Below are 21,146 nucleotides of genomic sequence, written 5' to 3' on the forward strand. Positions count from 1 at the left end.
CATCAATAAAATCGAAAAATAATACTCTAGCGTCATGTGGCAAATAAAAGTTCAAAACAGCAACCACTAGATGGCGATAGTAAATATCGCGCATTCGAGCGATTTTACCAATGCGCAAGAGCGGCCATCCTTTTATTATATCCGTTTTGATCTGGTCATTGAAAAGGTAAGGAAGTGTTATGAAGAGTTAGCCTTTGCCTAGGATGCAGATATAATTCAGATATGTGCATTAGAGAACGTAGAAACTTATTTAAACATGTTTATTATACAGGCTAGTGTGGGGGTGTTCAGAGCAGGAGACAAATTTACAAATGTCAATCAATCAATGGTTTATTTGTCAGAAACATAGTACATGTTTGAAATATGCAAGTATATTAATATAGGCTGTGGATATGCCAAGGTCTTCTCCGGTCCAGGTCGTGCTGACACAACAGTGTTAGCTTCTTGCAGTGCTGCCGGTGAAGCTCTTCCATCCTTGATCGTCTTCCAAGGCAAGAACCTCCCAAACACGTGGAAATTAGTGTTGGGCGATACATCGAATTTTCGATATGATATCTTTTCAATATCGATATTTATTTCAATTTCGTTCGATATTTTAACTATTACAGCCCTAACTCGTAACTGCAAACCCCTACAAAAACGTTGTCAAGGCCAAACGGCAAAAGTTGAAATTGCCTCGGCAATTGCTGTGAACGTTCATAACAAAAAAAATTGTACCAAGTGAAAAATATACGGTACTAGAGTAGTCTATCACGACCGCACTGTTTGATTTGTTGTGATGTAATAATACCAAAAAGTAGCGATAAAGCGAGCAACGCGATACGCACGCTGTTACGTTAATTCACGTTGAATAACTCACGGGTAAAAAATTAAGTTAATTTTGGGTTGATTCAACATTCGAGTCAGTACAAATCGATTTCTTTTTCCCAGCGGGTTATATTACGTAACAAGAATGCTCAATAAGAAATTTATGTTTGTTTTACATTAATTCGACGTTGAATTATCATCCAATAACGTTAATTGCTCAACCAGGTACCAGTAACAAACCAATAGCTCCCCGCGAGAAGATTGCCTCGATTTACGTATGCACTAACATAATTTCGGCACAATTGGGATACTGCGAGCAACACAAAGTCTGTTTGATAGAACTAGCTGTCAGAATCGGAATCATCAGATGCTGCATCGAAGGATGGGTTGTCGCGTCATCACTGGAATCGGACACATCAAAAGGCTCATCGCTTAGCTGTAAATTTACACTCTCTTCACCGTTCGCAATGAAGCGTCCACGTTTTGCCGTTTTCGTACTTTGATACCCATCCACACGCCTCTTTCGCAGAGCTCCATCAGGGTGTTGACTAAGGAGCAAATCTATGGCTGTGGCATAACGACTGGAAGGAATGTCTAACCCTAACCTTATTTTTATTGCCGACGCTAATACTCGAGGTCCACTGCTGCGTGAAGGACGTGGCAACTAACCCGGGAATTTTGATAAATGTCCCGGATCGTTTAAATCCGGACATCTCCATTTTTCCAGCATGTGACATAATATCTGTTGCAGCCATGCTCCCTCTATTAAAGGCAACAAATGGCAATGTACTAATTATGATGTCATAGTACGTCTCGCCCGCACTCGTCATTCACAGGGAGTCAAAACATTTGAAGACTTTGTCAAATCATTTTAACTCCTCCGTGTTGTTTTCGTGTTTCTTATGCTGTGTTGTTGATCTTAATTTCTTTGATAAATTTCTTTTTTCCACTGTTGCGTTGTGTAATGGCGTCCGCCATGTTAGCTCAGTTGGTTAGCGCGTGACTTCTGGAATGAAGAAGCTTCAAGATCAATCGGCGCTGGTTCGACTCTCGGGGTGTGCGCTTGAGCAACGCACGTTAAGAAATGCTCTCCATTCAGCGGCATCTAATGGATGGAATAATTCCCTGGCAACAAGACTTCAACAATCGGAAACTTCACTCTGTCAATCTCGGCGACCGGGCCTGCGTCAGTGATTCAAAGCCTCTACAAGTATGCGAAACTGCCAGGATTAAGCTCTGCAAGAAGCTTTCCCAGTCCGAGGATAAAGATTCAATCAATCAATTGATGAGTAATGTCATCACTGCTATTGTGTTCTCAAATCTTTAAAATGTTTGGATTGATATTTTTTCACTAAATAAATAAGAATCAGGAAAATTGCGGATACATGGTAATTTATACATATTTTCCTACAGACCAACATTGTTTTCGGGATCCATTACGCCAAGGTTTTTTTTTGGATGAAACTATGTGAAAATAATCAGTAGGTATGCAGGAGCTAACCATGTCAAATGGAAGCAAATTTATTCCAAAATAAACGTGCAATTGAAAGATTTGTTGTATTCACGAATTTCCCCAACTGCGCATTTACGCATTAGGGATTTTTCCCCTTCCACGAAAATCTTTCTCCTATATCACGATCTTCTTCCGTATTTCCGAAGTTGATGGAATTTTCGCCTGAAATAAATTGTTTTGTAAGGTAGACGCAAGTAGCTAAAAGTGGAAAAAAATATATCTTCAGAATTAAAGAGTGGGTGATGAAAAACATTTCGTGTTCAAAAAAAAAATTCGTGGTTAGGGGAATGACTTATACATAACACAAGCAAACACACTTTTTGTGTCAGCATAGTAAATACCATTCTAGGGTATACTTTGGGTGCTGAATTCAATAATCACATCAGATTTTTTGTATCACATCAGGATTTTATGATATCTGAATGCTGTTTTTGGTAAAAATTGGTAAAATAGACTCCTGATCTATATTGGTAGACTATGGCGTTTCAAGGAATTTGAACCCTTTTTGTCAACAAAGTCTGCGATAAAGTCAAATTCATCACAATAAAGTCTAAAGTCTACACAAGAGATACAAACATAATATTAATGAAAACACTGAGGTATTTCAAGACCTGTTTTTTTTTCAATTTTAAATTTTATTGAAGTATGGTAACTTGAACCCAATTCTTCAAAGTTTATCTGCTAACACTAAACGTTCAACGTCCTTTTTTTACAAGAGTACATTGTTATATTTGTCGTGTTAAGAGGTAGGTTTGGTAGCTGTGCAAATCTCCAATGCATATTTTAAACGGTACACGACAACTGGGCGAGACAAAGTGGGCGATACCCACTTGGGCGAGACCAGGTGGGCGACGGACCAAGTGGGCAACGAGTCAAGTGGGCGACGAGCCAAGTGGGCGACGGAAGCGAAAGTTTAGCCGTTCGGAAAAAAAATATGACTTTTAATTTTTACTTTAAAATACAATGATTGATTTGTGGAAGGGAGGCAATGAGAGTTCTCACGCTGAGTTTCACGAAGCATTGGAAGCAACATTTTCATTATTTTTTATAGTCTAGTAATAGCGCTTGCAGTTTGATGTTAATTTGCATTGTGACATCATCTTGACACATTATTTTGCAATTTGCGGCGTCAGGGTTTATCGTGAAGCTTAAGAGAAACCCCTCAGAAAAGAGACAAACGAATGGCCAAAGAGTAGTTGAAGTCAGTTATGAACGCTCCCTAACCGTTATCAAAGCTTGTCAGTATAAAATATGACTTTTAATTTTAACTTTAAAATACAATGGTTGATTTGTGGAAGGGAGGCAAGGAGAGTTCTCACGCTGAGTTTCACGAAGCATTGGAAGCAACATTTTCATTATTTTTTGTAGTCTAGCATAGTCTAGTAATAGCGCTTGCTGTTTGATGTTAATTTGCATTGTGACATCATCTTGACACATTATTTTGCAATTTGTGGGGTCAGGGTTTATCGTGAAGCTTAAGAGAAACCTCTCAGAAAAGAGACAAACGAATGGTCATAGAGTGGTTTAAGTCAGTTATGAACGCTCCCTAACCGTTATCAAAGCTTGTCAGTATGAAATATGACTTTTAATTTTTACTTTAAAATACAATGGTTGATTTGTGGAAGGGAGGCAATGAGAGTTCTCACGCTGAGTTTCACGAAGCATTGGAAGCAACATTTTCATTATTTTTTGTAGTCTAGTAATAGCGCTTGCTGTTTGATGTTAATTTGCATTGTGACATCATCTTGACACATTATTTTGCAACACACAATCCAGTCTCTGAATATTATAAACATTTGCGGTAGGTCACTAGGTCAGCCAGTGCTGAGATCTTAACTACTAAGTAGCTGGTTTGGCAGGTACATGCATTAGACGTTGGAATGTTTGTAGTGATTTTCAAGCGAAACAGAAGTTTTTGTTAGTTATTCGAGTGTGTTATTGTTTAAAATACATGTAAAAACTTACATACGAATCATTAACTACGGAGATTAGCATAACTTTGATGCTCTAAAAATAAAGTCATATTTTTCAATTTTTAGGTCATAAACAAAATGGCCCTAGTAATGACTGTCAGTCACAATGTGTTCTGTAAACTGCTGATGCGGCTACGCAGCGTCTCGACTAGAGCATTCGGATTAAAAATATCAGTTGACTTTTAAGTGCCCAAGTTAAAATTATGACTTATGCCTCTTGAGAAGTCCCACATAGTCTGTGGTGGATCCTGTCCATTAAAGTTTTATTGGTACTTTCACATACAACATTGTAAATGTAAGTTAATATCAAGTCTCTATGAGACATTGGATTTTCCGCGCACATACGATTTATAGCGTCAAGAACACTAATTGTGCGCTGTTTTTATTTTCCGAAACAAATATAGTCAATTCGATCAAAATGTCCAAAAAATATATAAATCAACCATTGTATTTTAAAGTAAAAATTAAAAGTCATATTTCATACTGACAAGCTTTGATAACGGTTAGGGAACGTTCATTACTGACTTAAACCACTCTTTGGCCATTCGTTTGTCTCTTTTCTGAGAGGTTTCTCTTAAGCTTGACGATAAACCCTGACGCCGCAAATTGCAAAATAATGTGTCAAGATGATGTCACAATGCAAATTAACATCAAACAGCAAGCGCTATTACTAGACTACAAAAAATAATGAAAATGTTGCTTCCAATGCTTCGTGAAACTCAGCGTGAGAACTCTCATTGCCTCCCTTCCACAAATCAACCATTGTATTTTAAAGTAAAAATTAAAAGTCATATTTTATACTGACAAGCTTTGATAACGGTTAGGGAGCGTTCATAACTGACTTAAACCACTCTTTGGACATTCGTTTACGTCTCTTTTCTGAGAGGTTTCTCTTAAGCTTCACGATAAACCCTGACGCCGCAAATTGCAAAATAATGTGTCAAGATGATGTCACAATGCAAATTAACATCAAACAGCAAGCGCTATTACTAGACTATGCTAGACTACAAAAAATAATGAAAATGTTGCATCCAATGCTTCGTGAAACTCAGCGTGAGAACTCTCCTTGCCTCCCTTCCACAAATCAATCATTGTATTTTAAAGTAAAAATTAAAAGTCATATTTTTCCCGAACGGCTAAACTTTCGCTTCCGTCGCCCACTTTGGCCGTCGCCCACTTGGCTCGTCGCCCACTTGGCTCGCCGCCCACTTGGCTCGCCGCCCACTTGGTCCGTCGCCCACTTGGCTCGTCGCCCACTTAGTCCGTCGCCCACTTGTCTCGTCGCCCACCTGGTCTCGCCCAAGTGGGTATCGCCCACTTTGTCTCGCCCAGTTGTCGTGTACCGTATTTTAAACCTTTTTGTATTGCCATCTTTTCCTTTTGTTGGTGCTATAGTTGTGTGTTTGTAATGTCATTCACTATATGTTTGCGCCAGCAAAAAAAAAAAATTTGAAGAAATTGAATAGAATAGACACATAAAAATACGTTCAATTCTACAGAAAAAAGGAAATTCACATGCACATTGCACGTTTGGGAAACGTTACTCTGAGACAAACTTTCGCTTGCATGATTTTCGTGAGTGTTCTGAGTGGATTTAGGATTTCCATTGATCTATCGTCTTAGGTTTCCACACAAGCTTTACATGCAGTATGTGGAGCCCATGATTTATCCTGATCACCCAGGCGAATTTTAATGTATGCAAGATATGCTTGTTTCACAAAACTTGTTATGGTTTGCCTTTGGTTAGGAACAGTATAACTGCCACATATGTAACAAAAAACATCAAGGTCATTTTCACACTTTCTCCTTGAAGATGCCATCCTGCTACTTATTCACACCCAACGAGATATAACACAATGAGTGGAAACTCCTCTTTTTGCTCCGTTTTACGTGGCGGCCGTCACGCTTCACTACAGAGACTTGCGCAGTAGATTAAACGGACATCACAAGAGTTTTAGATGGGATGTTCCTTCGATTTTATGTGCGTTGAGCTCTACCACTGAGCTATCTCAACGCCTAAGGTGCTTGGCTAATTAGTAATATAGTTTTGTACCATGGGTAAGGTGCTATCCACATGTTAGGCTATTTTCAACCTATTATTTAACATTATGTTATTGTCAGAAGCCTAAAATTAAACTCTAGTGCAGCCCTAAAGTTAACCCAGCCAGGCTACTGTTAGCCTGTCAGCAACTTAATCAATTTTGAAGGACCTGAATTTCTAATAAGCCGTCTAGACTAGCGTCGTAAGTCTTACAATGTTTTTAAAACCTTAGGCTATAGTCTTGCACTGTTGCTAGTTGAATCGTGAAATTATAATAATGATAGCATTTATATCCCGCTCAGATTAATGAATGATTGATATCAGAGCGGCTCTCAATTTAATGTTTAGGTATAGAATAGTAGGTAACAAATAAAACAGTGAAAAGGCAATAATTGATAGGTAGAATCACAAGTAACGCTTTACTGTAACGCTTTACGCAGACTGATGTTGTTTTTCTGAACATCACCACTGACTTTGAGCTTTAAAATCTTCGTTTTTTGATAGGTACGAATTTTAAAATATAGCTTGCAAATGTGGTTTACAATATATGACACAATGTCCCAGTCGTTGGTTAATAAATACAAACTGTTTATATCAATCTCCTTAAACACAGTCTGCATTGTATTACAAAAGCTGAAATGTTTTCGAAAATCCACTTCCAGCCTCAGCAAAATTTTCATCAGAGTAGGACTTGGCTTCAGTAATGTTCCGTATTCGTCGTTTTGTAGTGTGTCAATCATAGATGAACCCGCTGTGCAACTGGTGTCACTTTCTAGTTTAGACAAAATGCCTTGTTGTTCATCTGTGGCACTGCGCTTCAATTTTCGTAACACGTATCCCCCAATATATTCTATTATGTGTATTTCATCAGTTGTAAGCACCGTATTAGTCGTTTGTTGTTGTTGTGAAACTTTGCTATTTTCATCTCTGAAATGTAAATTTCAAAACGTTAATGTTTGTGTATTGAACATAGATGCTGGCAAGAGTGTTTAATGGTATACAAATCGTAAATTCGTGCTATTTTTTACGGTAATGTAGGCAAAGTTAAAATATGCATCTTGCCCCGTTTTATGCATCTTGAGTATGTCTCATTTACTGGCTGGTATAGACAATTGCGTTATCTATTTGGCGACTTTATATGAAGTTTTTGGATATCGACCAATAAATACAGACTGAATTAAGACAAGTTTCGTACTTGAAGATAAGACGGAGAGATTGGGATTGGCTCAGTCAACAGCAATCCCACGAGATCACTGGATAAGCATATTAATCATTGAAGGCAGTTTCTGAAATCTGGCAGAACTGTCGTTCGTCGTACCAGACATGATTGAAATAAATGTAAATCACTGTTGATAAGCTACATTGGTTAAACAAGCTATAGCATCGGTATAGAATGAAAATGCCACTATATGTTTGGTTTTTACCTCAGAAACACATCAAACAATTTTCTTGTTTGCTCCACTGCTTCCATATGTTGAAGTTTTCCGTGAAATAAACCTGGGATCACTTCAATTGCATCACAGCTAAACTTGTGAAAAAGTTCGCTCCCATTTGTGGTGGATTCGAATGCACGAATGTAATATTGAAGAGCTGCATCAGTGAAGTTATCAAGTGAACCACCAATTTGTAACCACATCTTCTGTACTGTTGATTCAGACACTAAAAAAATACAAAGTGTGTAATGAATACTACATGTAGTGGCGGATGTCCCGGTAGCACCTTTTGAAAGTGTACCACAATACGTTTCCTAAAAGGAAACTTGTCTACAAATTCCCAAATCAAAGACATCTTAACCAAAATAGAGGATTCAAACCAACGACCTCCAGTTTTTTGGCCAATAGCATACTCTCTACGCCATGTTGGTTGGTCGAAAACTAGATCTTAGCAACTATATTATTACTATCCTTTTCCCTAACCCTCTGATTGGTTCATTCCCTCTATACACCTATGTAATGGTACATTTTCAAAAGATGCGTCCCGGTAGCTTATGTTTCCATTATATATTGGTGTAATGACGCTATTCAGTAGAATCAGGGCTCCCGAGAGGGGGGTCAAGGGGACCAATGCCCCCTCTGCAAACGAAAACGCGATATATGATGTCTTAGTTGCAACCTGAAGAGGTATGGGCCTCCGTTTCAAGAAATTAGGGGCCTCATTTTGCTATTTTGACGTCTGGAATGTGGTCTACCAATTTCCCCTTTTTACGTCGATTCGACGTAGGCAGGTGTTGAATAGATGCAATATTTGCGATATGTTTTAATTTGGCAGACTGGATATGCCTACCACAGCAATTGTTACACACAAGTGGCTGACTGCAGTCAGATTTTAACGTTGATCCGTCGTCGCCAGACGTAGAAACAATGTGTAAATGGACGATTCAGGCTATAAAGTTGTCTTGCCGGTCTACAGGCAGGTAATATGCGGAACTGTAGTACCATACCTTTTCTGGTGTTATTACATGTGTTTCCAGCGTGCTTTGACTTGACATGAAAACGCAATCCCCCGTTGGTTTTGTAAGTTTTCGGACATAAGTGACATCTGCAAAAATACCGGATAATATATCCAAACAATTTTATTCAGCTTTCAACACACAACTGCACAATTTAATTAGAGGTGCGAGGTCCTTTGAAACGCTTTCTTACCAAAATTCACGTTGCACTGTAGACGCGCTCGTTGAAATGGGAATACTTTGAAATTCTTCATCTTCGATTATTTCCACAAGATACTCGACGGTTAAATTATCAGAACTGTTTTCCATTGCACTGTTATAAAAAGCCAAACTTCTTCTAGCCCTGTTGGTTGTTTATAGCTGGATAAGATAAACTTTGATAACCATATAGCCTACAGTCAGTCGTTTTGTATCGTATTTCGTAGACCTTTGCTACACTATACTAATGTTGTTAGCAAGAGCCTATGTATTTACCCTGCTTATTGACCTGTAACATCCTGATTAACCTACTTCAAAATTTCACACAATAATCTGAAAAGACAAGCGGTAACGAAAATAAACTTTTAAACCACCTAACAATAATACTATGGTCGGAACAGTCCAATTGCTTCGTGGTATTCGCCGTCACTTTAGCCTTGCTTTAGTGCATTCTTAGCACGCCGTACACCCGTACGGTCGCAGTCTGTAGCCTTCCATGTGCAAACAGTGAACCATGAAACGAACGACGTAGAGAAACGAGAGAGATAAAAGAGAAACACTAAGAGAAGAGTGAGTTTCCACTCATTGTGTTATATCTCGTTGTTCATACCACAAACAGAATTAACACCTTGCTAATATGAAAAAATCTGAATATATGAAAATTCAAATAAGAATGAGTTATAGTCAAGTTTCACATAAGCTTAAATCTCCACGTTCAACAGTAGCTATGGTGAACTCTTCACAAAATGAAAAATATCAAAAAGTGGAGTGGTACTAAACATTCAGGCGAAAGTGAATGTAACCCTGCCTGTAAGGGGTGGTTTATGGTCAGTTCTCAGAAGGTACATAAGTTGGATGGTCTACCATAGACAGATGGTCCACTAGCCAGATGGTCTAGGCCAGGGGTTCTTAAACTTTTTGAGCCGCGCCCCCCTTTGACGTGCCATCCAAACTTGCGCCCCACCAAACTACAAAATTAGCAAACATTAAAGTGTAATGACTACAGGAATTTATATTTAGCTTTCATCAATGTGAGGGATGTAATTGTTTTTCGGAAATCAAAAGTTTAATTTGAGGCTTTGTAGCTGATAATGCACACTTCAGATCGGCTTCACAATCAATAAGTTTGTTTCGATGTTTTGTTTTTATGTTCAAAATTGTAGAAAAGCCACTTTCGCACAGATAAGTGGACGAAAACGGAAGAAGTGTGCGTATCGCCACGCTACCCATTCCCTTGTATATGTGCAAATATTTAACCCAAAAATCAGTTAGTGGCATTGCTTCATAATCGTCTTTTGCAGTGGAGTTACACTTTATTTCCAAAAATTCCTCTTGCAAACCGTCGGGAAGAATGTCCTCGTTAGCACGAAAGGGATTTCTTGTCATCTTCCATTCTGGAAGGTCGGTGTCACCCAAGTCTGGGAAATAGCGTTCGAATTCTTGTTTCAAAAGCTGAAGGTGAGCCTCCATTTCAGCCTTAAGCTCACCTTTCAGTTCAAGTTGCTTTTTGTCAAGTGCAGTATCTAGGTTGGTAAATGAAGCTGCATTTCCTATTTGTATTCGGCGGTGCCACAACCCCAGCTTTGCCACAAATGCTCGAATGGAATCATAGCTAATAATCCGGTTAGTATTTCTGCCCTGCAAGAGCAGATTTAAGTTATTGAGGGCCTCGAAAATGTCCACGAGGTATGCCAACTCCAGCTGAAACTTCTCTGATGAAAATGGCAGAAAGAGATCTTGCTTCCCATGAGCTTCCAAAAATAGCATCAGTTCATCTTTCATTTCATACACGCGGGCTAACTGATTACCTTTCGATAACCAACGAACAGATGTAAGAAAGAGGAGAGTCTTATGGTTCGAATCCATATCCTTGCACAGCTTGGTAAACAGTCTCGTATTGAAGGCACTGGTTTTGACGAAGTTGACGGCTCGTATGATTACTGTAAGCTTATCTTTCATTGCAGCTGGTAGAGTCTTGGAGGCCACAGCCTCACGGTGAATCAAGCAGTGAGATCCAATGGCATTGGGACTTTTTTGCTTTATCCTGGCAATAAATCCACTTAGTCACATGCGTTTAGTCACATAGTTTGACATCGCTCGCGCCCCCCTTGTGAACCTTTTGCGCCCCCCAAGGGCCCCCCAGTTTAAGAACCGCTGGTCTAGGCAGTGCTCTTCAAGCTTTTTGTCCGTGGTACACCTTTTTTTAAACTTTTAACAACTTCGTATACTTCACAAATAGCAATGTTTAATTGTCCACAGGAAGTAAAAAAATTACTAATTAATTAATTGTTTGTTATAAAGTGATTACAGTAGTCTTGAACTGGGCACAAGAAGGTACGCATGCCAAAGTGCAAAAAACGTAAAAATTGAAGTTGATTCAATGGCTAGCTTGTTGTTGCATTGTTTTGGCAAGTTGGACATTGCTAACGTGGTATTAGTCTGGGAGCCAACTGCCATTTTCCCCCTTAACCTGAGTTTTTTTACTGTTGATTTTGGTAGCCAAGGGTCTCTATTTTCAGAAACTGCTTGATGACATGTTGTCACCTTTGGGCAATTTGAGAAATCCAAGATGGCCGCCATTACCTATAAATGACCATAACTCCCTATCCAGTCACCTGTAAGAAGGTGATTTTTGTCTCTATACCTAGGTTGTAGGGGTCCAGCTATCTATAAGAACTAAGTATTATCTTAATATCATATTACATACATAATAGTACTTTCCAAGATGGCCACGATTACCTATAAATGACCATAACTATCTAGTATCTACCCATTCACCTTAGGAAGGTGATTTTTGTCTCTATACCTAGGTTGTAGGGGTCCAGCTATCTATTAGAACTAAGTAATATGTTAATATCGTATTACATACATAATAGTAATTTCCAAGATGGCGTCCAAGATGGCCGCCATTACCTATAAATGACCATAACTCCCTATCCATTCACCTTAGGAAGGTGATTTTTGTCTCTATACCTAGGTTCTAGGGGTCAAGCTATCCATTAGAACTAAGTAAATTATTATCTTAATATCGTATTACTTACATAATGATAATTTCCAAGATGGTCGCCATTACCTGCAAATGACCATAACTCCCTGTAAATCCCATGTAAATATCATATTGTAGTAGACGGGCACTAATAATTCACTGTTGTCTTTTCGTAGCCGGTCGTTTGGTCGGCAGTCATTTGGTCGACAGACATTTGATTGACAGGAGGATTGGTCGACAAGACATTTGGTCGACAAGACATCTGGGTTAGGGTTAGAGTTAGGGAACCCTGGGTTAGGATTAGAATTAGGGTCAGGGTTAGTTAACTCTAACCCTAAAAAGAATCGTTTTGTCAACCAAATGTCCTGTTGACCTAACGTCCTGTCAATCAAATGTCTTGTCGACCAAATGACTGTCGACCAAATGTCTGTCGACCAAATGTCTGTCGACCAAATGTCTGTAGTATAGTATGACGATCACCAATAGTGAAATATGAATGGAGAAGAGAACAGTGCTTTTTCATGTCCAAATTTGGATGCGAGAATAAGACTGAACCATTGAAAGACGCTAGTCTTGTCAGTATTCAAAACTTTATCAAGCATTGCAAAATCTATGGGGACAAGTATCATGAACTTCTTGAAGAAAAAGTTAGTGAAAATCCTGAATGCATAGTTAAACGTCACAGAAACTGTGCTTCAACATACACTTCAAGCCTCCAGGTTCAAAGGCACAAAAGGAAGAATCCAGAATACTCGTCTTACATTCCGCCTAAGACCAGGAGATGGTCATTACTATTAGGGTTTATCTTCAAAGTGCATTGTTTGTTTTGTGGTGAAACTTGTGTGCTTCAAAAAGATCCGAAACACCCAAAACGTTGGCGACCAGCATATTCATGTCGGAAATAGGCAGCGCAGGTGGCAAAAAGTCACTCAAGCAAACTATACGTCGTCGTCGTGTGAGCCTTTGGGACCGAGGGTTCATGAATCTGGGATGGTAAAAGAATAGACTCTATCCTTTTACCACCCCAGAATCACGATGTTCCCGGACTACACTGGAAGGCTACTAGAGAGCAGCCAGTGTTTCGTTTCATTATCCATGACATGCAGACCTTCCACTGTGTTAGGTGGCTTGAAGATGGTACAGTCATTGATGATGTGGTCTGCGTTCTGTTCCTCGGCACAACATTCACAGGAGGAGGAAGAGACAATTCTCCATTGGTACATGCAGGCCCGGATTTAAGGGGGGGCAGAGGTTGCAGGTGCCCCGGTCCCCCCTTTTGAAGGGGCCCCCAAACGTGGAAAAAATGTGGTTTTGTGTTATTTATTTTTCTTTCAGCCTTTGAAGTTTCTGCAAAATGCTGTGCAGTGCAGTGCTGGATTAATGCTACTGAGGTGGTTTAAAAAATGTTTTTGCACCGGGGTCCCCCGATCTAAATGTGCTCCGGGCCCCACATCAGCTAAATCCGGCCCTGGGTGCATGATTGAGCGGAAACACCAAGGCCCGCACGGACACGGTTGAGGCAAAGCCATGCCCGCCTTGGTAGTGTCAGGCCAATGGGGCATGTGTCGGCGTCAGGGATGAACAAATAGTCTGGTGGTGCCCGACCTCCACTCAGAATTCCATCCATGGTCCGCCCAAGCAGCCGCAAAGATGTTCCGTTCATCAGCTTCGTTGATCAGAAGTTGAGCGGCTGGCACGAATGGGTGTCTTGATTTCAGTCGACGGAGTGCTCGTTTGGGAGAGCAGAGATCCGCATTGGTGAAGGTGGTTAGGCTCCAGTGCCGGTCGACCAAGGGACAGAGTGGCTTCTGCGCGACGAAGCTCAGCAGGTTGGATGCCAGCGAGAATGGGGAGATTGTCCAATGGTGTGGGTCTGTTGGATGCAGGCATCCAGTCACTGTGCTCAGGGCACTGTTTATAGCAGTATCAATGTTATGGTAGTGAGCACTGCGGCACCAAACAGGTGCACAATACTCTGCTGAAGGGTATACAAGGGCTAAGGCTGCTATACGCAAAGTGTCAGCCCTCGCTCCCCAGCTAGAGCTTGCCAGGCGCTTGAGTAGCGCAGAGCGGGATGTCAGTTTTTTGAGCAGTGACACCAAATGGTGGTGGTATGTGAGCGATCTGTCCAGTGTCATCCCAAGATACCTTGGTTTGGGGCAGAAGGACAAAGATTTTCCGTTGTTCTGGACGTGTAGCTCACGATCAGCCAGAGGTGAGCAGTAGCGCGCAACTTTTGTAGCGGCGCTACTTTTTTGGTAAAAGCAGCGGTAACGGCACAACTTTTAGTTGGAGTAGCGGCGCTATTTTTTTTCAGAGTAGCGGTAGCGGCGCTACTTTTTTTTAGTTGCACTCCCGCTACTTTTAAATTGAAAAAAATGCTTGTTTTTTTACGATACTGGCATGGTCAAGCAGCTATATAATCGGCTTGGTTGCAAAGTTTCGGTCTTTTCTAGCTGACATCAACTTCTTCGGCGAATATCTCCGTGTGATGAAGCCTATCTGCCAGGCTTTAGACATTCTCCAGGGTGAGTGCAAGGCATATAACGGAGTCTTGCTTCCAACCATCACAATTTGCGCAAAGAAGTTGACCTAGGTCAGTGATCTTGTTACCTGTGAGGAGTTAAAAGTGAAAGTCCTTGAAGGGGTTAAGAAACGATTCAACAAGTGCTTCAACAACATGAATTGCGTTATGGCATCATGTCTTCATACCTCCTTCAAGACGTCGTGGCTACAATTTCTGCACTACGTTTCCACGGATGATGCTGCCGCACTGCGAGAAAAAGTCAAGACAGATGTAATTTGACTGTTGCGGGAGACATCAAGCCAGGTTGATACCGAGAAGAGTGACACCAACACCAGTCATGACTCCGAGGATGTATTTTTTGGAATGTTTCCACCATCCCGTGAAATGGTCAACCATCTCTGCCCCCGGACTATATTAGCTCTGTCTCTGTTGTGACTTCCACTATCACAGATCTAAGCTGTATACCCTCCGTATACCCTTCTCCAGCTGTATACCCTAGTTTTGATCTGGTATACACTTGGGTATACAGTATACCTGGTTGAATAGCACTGGTCTAGGTGACCTTTTTGACCAGTGGACCATCTAGCTAGGGGGTCTTCTGACTAGTGTGTCTTCTGAACATAGGTCGGTCACGCCAATGGCCATGGTGTCATCATACATCTCTGTTACAAAAAAAAAAAAAATCATTTCCATCATTATGACAAATTTTCAAACACTATTGGCTCATAAGGTCTGTATAAAACGGTAACAGTAAGAGAAAAATCGGCTAAAAAGCCAATGCAGTAGACACAAATTTTTTTATTATTTTTGTTGGCCTGTGTAATAGTTTACTAGGCTGAATACGAGAGTCGGGAATGGGTGGCTCATGAGTTCTTTTTCAGGGGACAGCACTGGTTCAAGCAAAGATCCCATCAACAAGGTCTATCCTATCTAGGAGCACCAGTGATTGAGAATTATTCACAGCTGAAATGTAGTTTTACAAAAAAATGCTCAGGATTTCATACACAGGCCATATTCTATACAAATACAGAAGTTCTACGTACTAGAAAAGGAACAAGCAAACTCAAAGGCAACTAAAGTTTATCGGACAGATCATCAGATGAGAATGTGAAGATGTCTAGATGGTCGCTACCTTGGAATGCGTGCTCACAACAGACAGCAAATAGCTCATTTATTTAATTTCTCAAAAATAAATCACTAAGCCCACTAAGAACACTTAAAGACTCTGCACGACATAGGAAATGCTGGCAAAATTATTAAAGGCCACATAAGCTATGATACTGATACATCACAAAATTGCAAGTATATATAAAATGTATTTATTAAAAAACCTTACAAAGTTAGATTACTGTTAATTATGCAGAAAAATACATCAGCACGCCAGCACATAAGTAGTGAAGCCTACCATAAGGAAATGGTGGTCTTCAGGTTCCGCCCGGAGATATTTGAATATGATCTGCTCCATAAACTTTTCCATTAGATCCTAATCCTCGACGATACCGTGACGAACAGGCCACTGTGAAAGATTCAGTAGAATGCTAGTTTTCAGTGAATTATGTGACATGATTCTATGCCGCAAACAGTATCAGCAGGAAGTAACATACCAACACGTTTGTTGGATATGACTAAATGCCAGTGCCAAGTATAATTATGTAGCCAAGGGTCTGCTACTATTCGGCTAGTCCGATTCGGCTAGTTCCCTATTCGGCTACAATCTTTTTCGGCTAGTTCCCTAATCGGCAATTTTTTAAAAATCCAATGATAATTAATTTAACGACGCCTTCTGTTTATTTAGAGAATTTTGTATTTTATTCCAGTAATATCGTTTCTTTTGCATTCCGACAAAGAAAAATACATTAAGATTAAAGCAAAGTCATATTTTTTTTGGTATTGCAGAAAGTTGTCAAACCGATAACGCTGAAACAACGACATTTCTACGGGGTCTATAAAGTCATAAAAAGTTATATTTTCTGTTTTAGATCATAAAATATGACTTCATTTTTACTTTAAAATACAAAGATTGAACCCGAGTAACTTTGTAAATGCAGTTCAAACAGCTGCTGTAGACATTGAAATTTGATAATTTGTCAATAAGGGAGGCAATGAGAGTTCTCACGCTGAGTCTCACAAAGAATTGGAAGAAACATTTTTATTACTTTCTGTAGCCTAGTATATATTAGCGCTTGCTGTTTGATGTTAATTAGCATTACAAGTGACATCATCTTCACACATTATTTTGCAACACACAATCCAGTCTCTGAATAATATACACTTGCAGTAAGCCACTAGGTCAGCCAGTGCTGAGATCTTAAGAGCCAAGGGTACTTTTCGAGTACAGAGCTTTGACTCTTACTACTAAGTAGCTGGTTTGGTAGGTAGGCCTACATGTATCAAACATTTGAATTTTTGTAGTGATTTTTAAGTGAAACAGAAGTGTTTTGTTAGTTGTTCGAGTGTGTTATTATTAAAAATACATGTAAAAACTTACATACGAGTTAGCCTATTAATTACGGAGATTAGCATAAATTTGATGCTCTAAAACAAAGTCATATATTATCATATATTTCAAAAAAAAAAGTCATATTTTTCAATTTTTTAGGTAAAAAAATGGACCTAGTAATAAGTAATAGCACAACGTGACTATCAAAGCAGTTGTAATTACTAGGGTAGGCCATTCCGTGGTGCATTCCCATTTCCAGCGTCAATGCAGGTAAACAATGGTTGCGATTATTACAATTCAAGTACTTGACCTTTCTTGGCACAACATTTTCTCAAATGATCAAAATATAATCATCATAACACACATTATTACCTAATTAGTTGCCGCACAAGTGTGGATGCGAGCCTTGCATTTCTCATCACGTCGAGAACAACGCCAGTATTTTTTAAGCCTGTCTGCACTATACTGAGCTAGTTGAAACCTGTTGCCAGCATGTAGAAAAACTTCACTTTTGCTTTGCGTACTAATCAATTCCTTTGCCATGATAAAGTAACATCAACTGAGAGTCAAACAAAAGAAGTCAAACAAAACAACCAAAGGAATTCCAGGTCATGTAACCCCGAAACCCAGGTTTATTCTAAACTGCCACTTAGGTTTTAACTTCATCTTTTATGTCAAATGCTATTTGGCAACTGTCTTTTTTTCGTTGACACGTTTTCGCTGAAACTTTATCTCATTAACCTCTATTGTTAATCATGAAAAATGTTGTTTTGATGTAAAACACTTACTTTGAACGAACCCAGACAACAAAATTCATCATTTTTACATTGATTCAACGTCTGCAGACGGATTTTGCCGGCTGGGAAGGCACTCAAAGGTAAACGCTGGATAATATGCAAGAATGCAAAAGAAACGATATTGTGGAATAAAATACAAAATTCTCAAAATAAAAAGAAGAATGAGACATACATCTCTCTGTTAGTGTTATCATTTTTAATGTAAAAATCCTTTTGTGGTCCCTTTGTCTGGAACAAATCCAAACTGTGCTGTTGAAATTTCCGATTTTAGTTTTGGTCTCAATCTCATCATCATGATTCGGAGTAAGATCTTTGTTAGATGATTCACAAGGCTAATTGTTCTGTGGAGTGAGCATTCTGTTGCTCCGGTTTTCTTTGGTAAAGTTATGAATATGGAACGTATCATATCACTAGGGATGTTTCCGGTGTCATTAATATGCTTTAAGATCTCAGTGGTTAGGTCTAAATCCCACTCATCTAAAGCTTCGAGAATTTCAACTATAAAAGAAACGATATTGTGGAATAAAATACAAAATTGTCTAAATAAACAGAAGGCGTCGTTGGATTTGGAATTTTGTAATAGTTGAGGATTATTCTAAGTTTGCATGCAGACGGCGATGCAAGATACATGTCAATTTTATCTGAGGAAACATTAATAGTTCAAAAATAAATTTAATTTGCTTTTTAGTTTTAAGATCTCAGTGGTTAGGTCTAAACCCCACTCATCTAAAGCTTCAATAATTTCAATTATAAAATAAACGACATTGTGGAATAAAATACAACATTCTCTAAATAAACAGAAGGCGTCATTGGATTTGGAATTTTGTAATAGTTGAGGATTCTAATATATTCTAAGTTTGTATACAGACGGTGACGTAGGATACATGTTGATTTTATGTAAGCAAACATTTCAATTTAATAGTTCAAACATTTTGAGCTAAATTTCATTTCAATTTTTTTTTTTTTGTTGGAATGCAAAAGAAACGATATTGTGGAATAAAATACAATTCAAAACTGTAGCCGAATAGGGAACTAGCCGAATCGGGAAAAATAAGTGTTTTGTGTAGGCTACACTTATTTAGAGGAATTTTGTATTTTATTCCACAATATCGTTTCTTTTGCATTCCAACAAAGAAGGCAGTCAAAGGTAAACATTGGATAAGATATATTTGAAATATCATATAAAATCAACAAATAGGCTAGCTTATTTAAAAAATGAATGATATGACGAATGACATAAGTTACATGACGCAAAGAAGGTGGATTTGTGTCACGCAAACAACTAAATTTATACACCACATTCGAAGAAAGAGCAAAGGGTTAGGCGACTTCAGTTGAAAATATTGATGCACTTTAAATGTTTTATACACAGGATGAATGTCACATGAAAATTTCTTTTTTATAAGTTTAGCTAGTTTTTTTGCAAAGCTTGTTGAATCTTTTCATAAAAAGGGTATACTGATAAAATAACTAAAATCTACTTCTTCAGGCGTGTCTTTTGGTTCATCAGCCATGAAGGTGTTTAAGACTTTATTGAAAAAGTGGGAGGATATATATCCATTTAAATAAAACATATTTTTCAATTTTTTGATTTCTTTCTGAAGCAACTGATTATCAGAACACACCAAACGAGCACGAGACAACAGACACAAAATTAAACCAGATTTCCATTTGTTAGGGCATAGAGCGTTATAATTTAAAAGCAAGCCAGTGTTGGTAGGTTTTCGCCAAATCCAGGTGTCAAAAGAATAGTGTTTAATTTCAATTTCAACATCAAGAAAAGCGATGGTATCATTAGATTTTTCAAGTGTAAATTCGATATTGTTATGCTGCGAGTTTAAGAGGTTTAAAAATTTTGAGCACGATTCATCATCATCAATAATGGCAAAAATATCATCGACATAACGTAAATACAGTTTGGGATAAAAATCACGATAGAATTCAAATATTTTGGTTTCGATGTGTGCCAAGAAGAAGTTTGCCAGTGTTGGGCCCAATGGGGAACCCATGGTGACGCCATCTATCTGTCGAAACAAACTATTGTTGTACAAGAACATGCCTTCTGTGGCTAAATGTAAAGAAATAAAACATAGTAACTTTAGCGGGTTTAGCATACTTTATTTCACACAAAATATAACATAATTAAATAAAATAAACTCAAACGTTTTCGACACGTACGTGTGTCCTCATCAGGAATTAAATCTGCAATACATAAAATGAAAAATCGTAAGATAAATTTGACTATGCACTGTACCGTATTTTACGGACCATAAGGAGCACCGGACTATAAGGCGCACTGTCAATAAATTGCTTTGATTAGTTTTTTGTTCATACATAAGGCGCACCGGACTATAAGGCGCACCGGACCATATATAATAGTATATTGGTACTGGTTTTGAGTGTAGGCAATAAAGCACTACCGCACTTGATCCATACATAAGGCGCATCGGACCATAAGGCGCACGATCAATTTATGAGGAAAAAAAAGAATTTAAAGTGCGCCTTATGGTCCGTAAAATACGGTAACTGTAACGACACTCTGGACTGAAAGCACAAACTGAACAAATGATACGAGAATGATTGCGAGTAAATTATGATCTTAGTCTGAAAATCAGATCTGCATCGAGAGATGATTTTAAATTGGTCGATCGAGACATTGTCAGTGCATGTTGCACAAGAGGCGATGTGCTCTTTAATTGCACTTTTAGTTGTTAGGTTTGGGTTTAAGTGCTCCACGGCCCTTGTCAACAAATGTCTGGTTGACATACCAATGTATGTCTGGTTTGCGTCACGCAAACAACTAAATTTATACACAACATTTGAAGAAAGAGCAAAGGGGGTAGGCGACTTCAATTGAAAATATTGGTGCACTTTAAATGTTTTATACACAGGATGAATGTCACATGAAAATTTCTTTTTTATAAGTTTAGCTAGGTTTTTCGCAAAAATTGTTGAATCTTTTCCTAGGTAGGGTATATCAATGAAAATGTCTCGATCGACCAATTTAAAATTATCTCTCGAGGCAGATCTGATTTTCAGACTAAGATCATGGAAGCCTTAAGAATCAAACGTAACAATCCATCTCTCAGCCGGCAGTTATTCGCCTGTGGCTCATCGTTCCTTTTGTGTGTGTTCTAATTGCTTTGTCCAATGCCTGTAGTCTACACCTCACGTGATCTGTTTCCCACCGCATAATTTACTTGCAATCATTCTCGTATCATTTGTTCAGTTTGTGCTTTCAGTCCAGAGTGTCGTTACAGTTACAGTGCATAGTCAAATTTATCTTACAATTTTTCATTTTATGTATTGCAGATTTAATTCCTGATGAGGACACACGTACGTGTCGAAAACGTTTGAGTTTATTTTATTTAATTATGTTATATTTTGTGTGAAATAAAGTATGCTAAACCCGCTA

At 38.8% G+C, this 21,146-nt stretch overlaps 1 protein-coding gene and 1 pseudogene across 2 annotated transcripts in view; both read right to left on the reverse strand.

The window, feature by feature from the left end:
* Nucleotides 1-21,146, reverse strand: part of LOC145769428 (actin-related protein 3B-like) — a 60,656-nt pseudogene that overhangs the window by 22,488 nt on the left and 17,022 nt on the right. The window contains exon 7 of the transcript XR_014289008.1: nt 15,900-16,010. The product of XR_014289008.1 is annotated as an actin-related protein 3B-like (transcript). The remainder of the gene's footprint in view (nt 1-15,899; nt 16,011-21,146) is intronic.
* On the reverse strand, nt 6,654-9,498 carry LOC145769429 (uncharacterized). The gene is made up of 3 exons (XM_082581072.1): nt 8,775-9,498; nt 7,759-7,993; nt 6,654-7,261 (listed from the first exon to the last, which is right to left on the reverse strand). The coding sequence occupies exons 2-3, from the start codon at nt 7,968-7,970 to the stop codon at nt 6,754-6,756; spliced, it is 720 nt and encodes a 239-aa protein (XP_082437198.1). The 5' UTR covers nt 7,971-7,993; nt 8,775-9,498; the 3' UTR covers nt 6,654-6,753.

This window comes from Aplidium turbinatum, chromosome 4 (genome assembly GCF_918807975.1).
Source record: "Aplidium turbinatum chromosome 4, kaAplTurb1.1, whole genome shotgun sequence".
Lineage (NCBI taxonomy): Eukaryota > Metazoa > Chordata > Ascidiacea > Aplousobranchia > Polyclinidae > Aplidium > Aplidium turbinatum.

Excerpts from the sequence above, each read along its gene's own strand:
- LOC145769429 (XM_082581072.1), bottom strand. The coding sequence starts at position 7,970 with ATGTGGTTACAAATTGGTGGTTCACTTGATAACTTCACTGATGCAGCT. Across the intron at positions 7,262-7,758 it reads TTGTTTGATGTGTTTCTGAG|AGATGAAAATAGCAAAGTTT; the intron begins GTAAAAACCAAA and ends TTTACATTTCAG.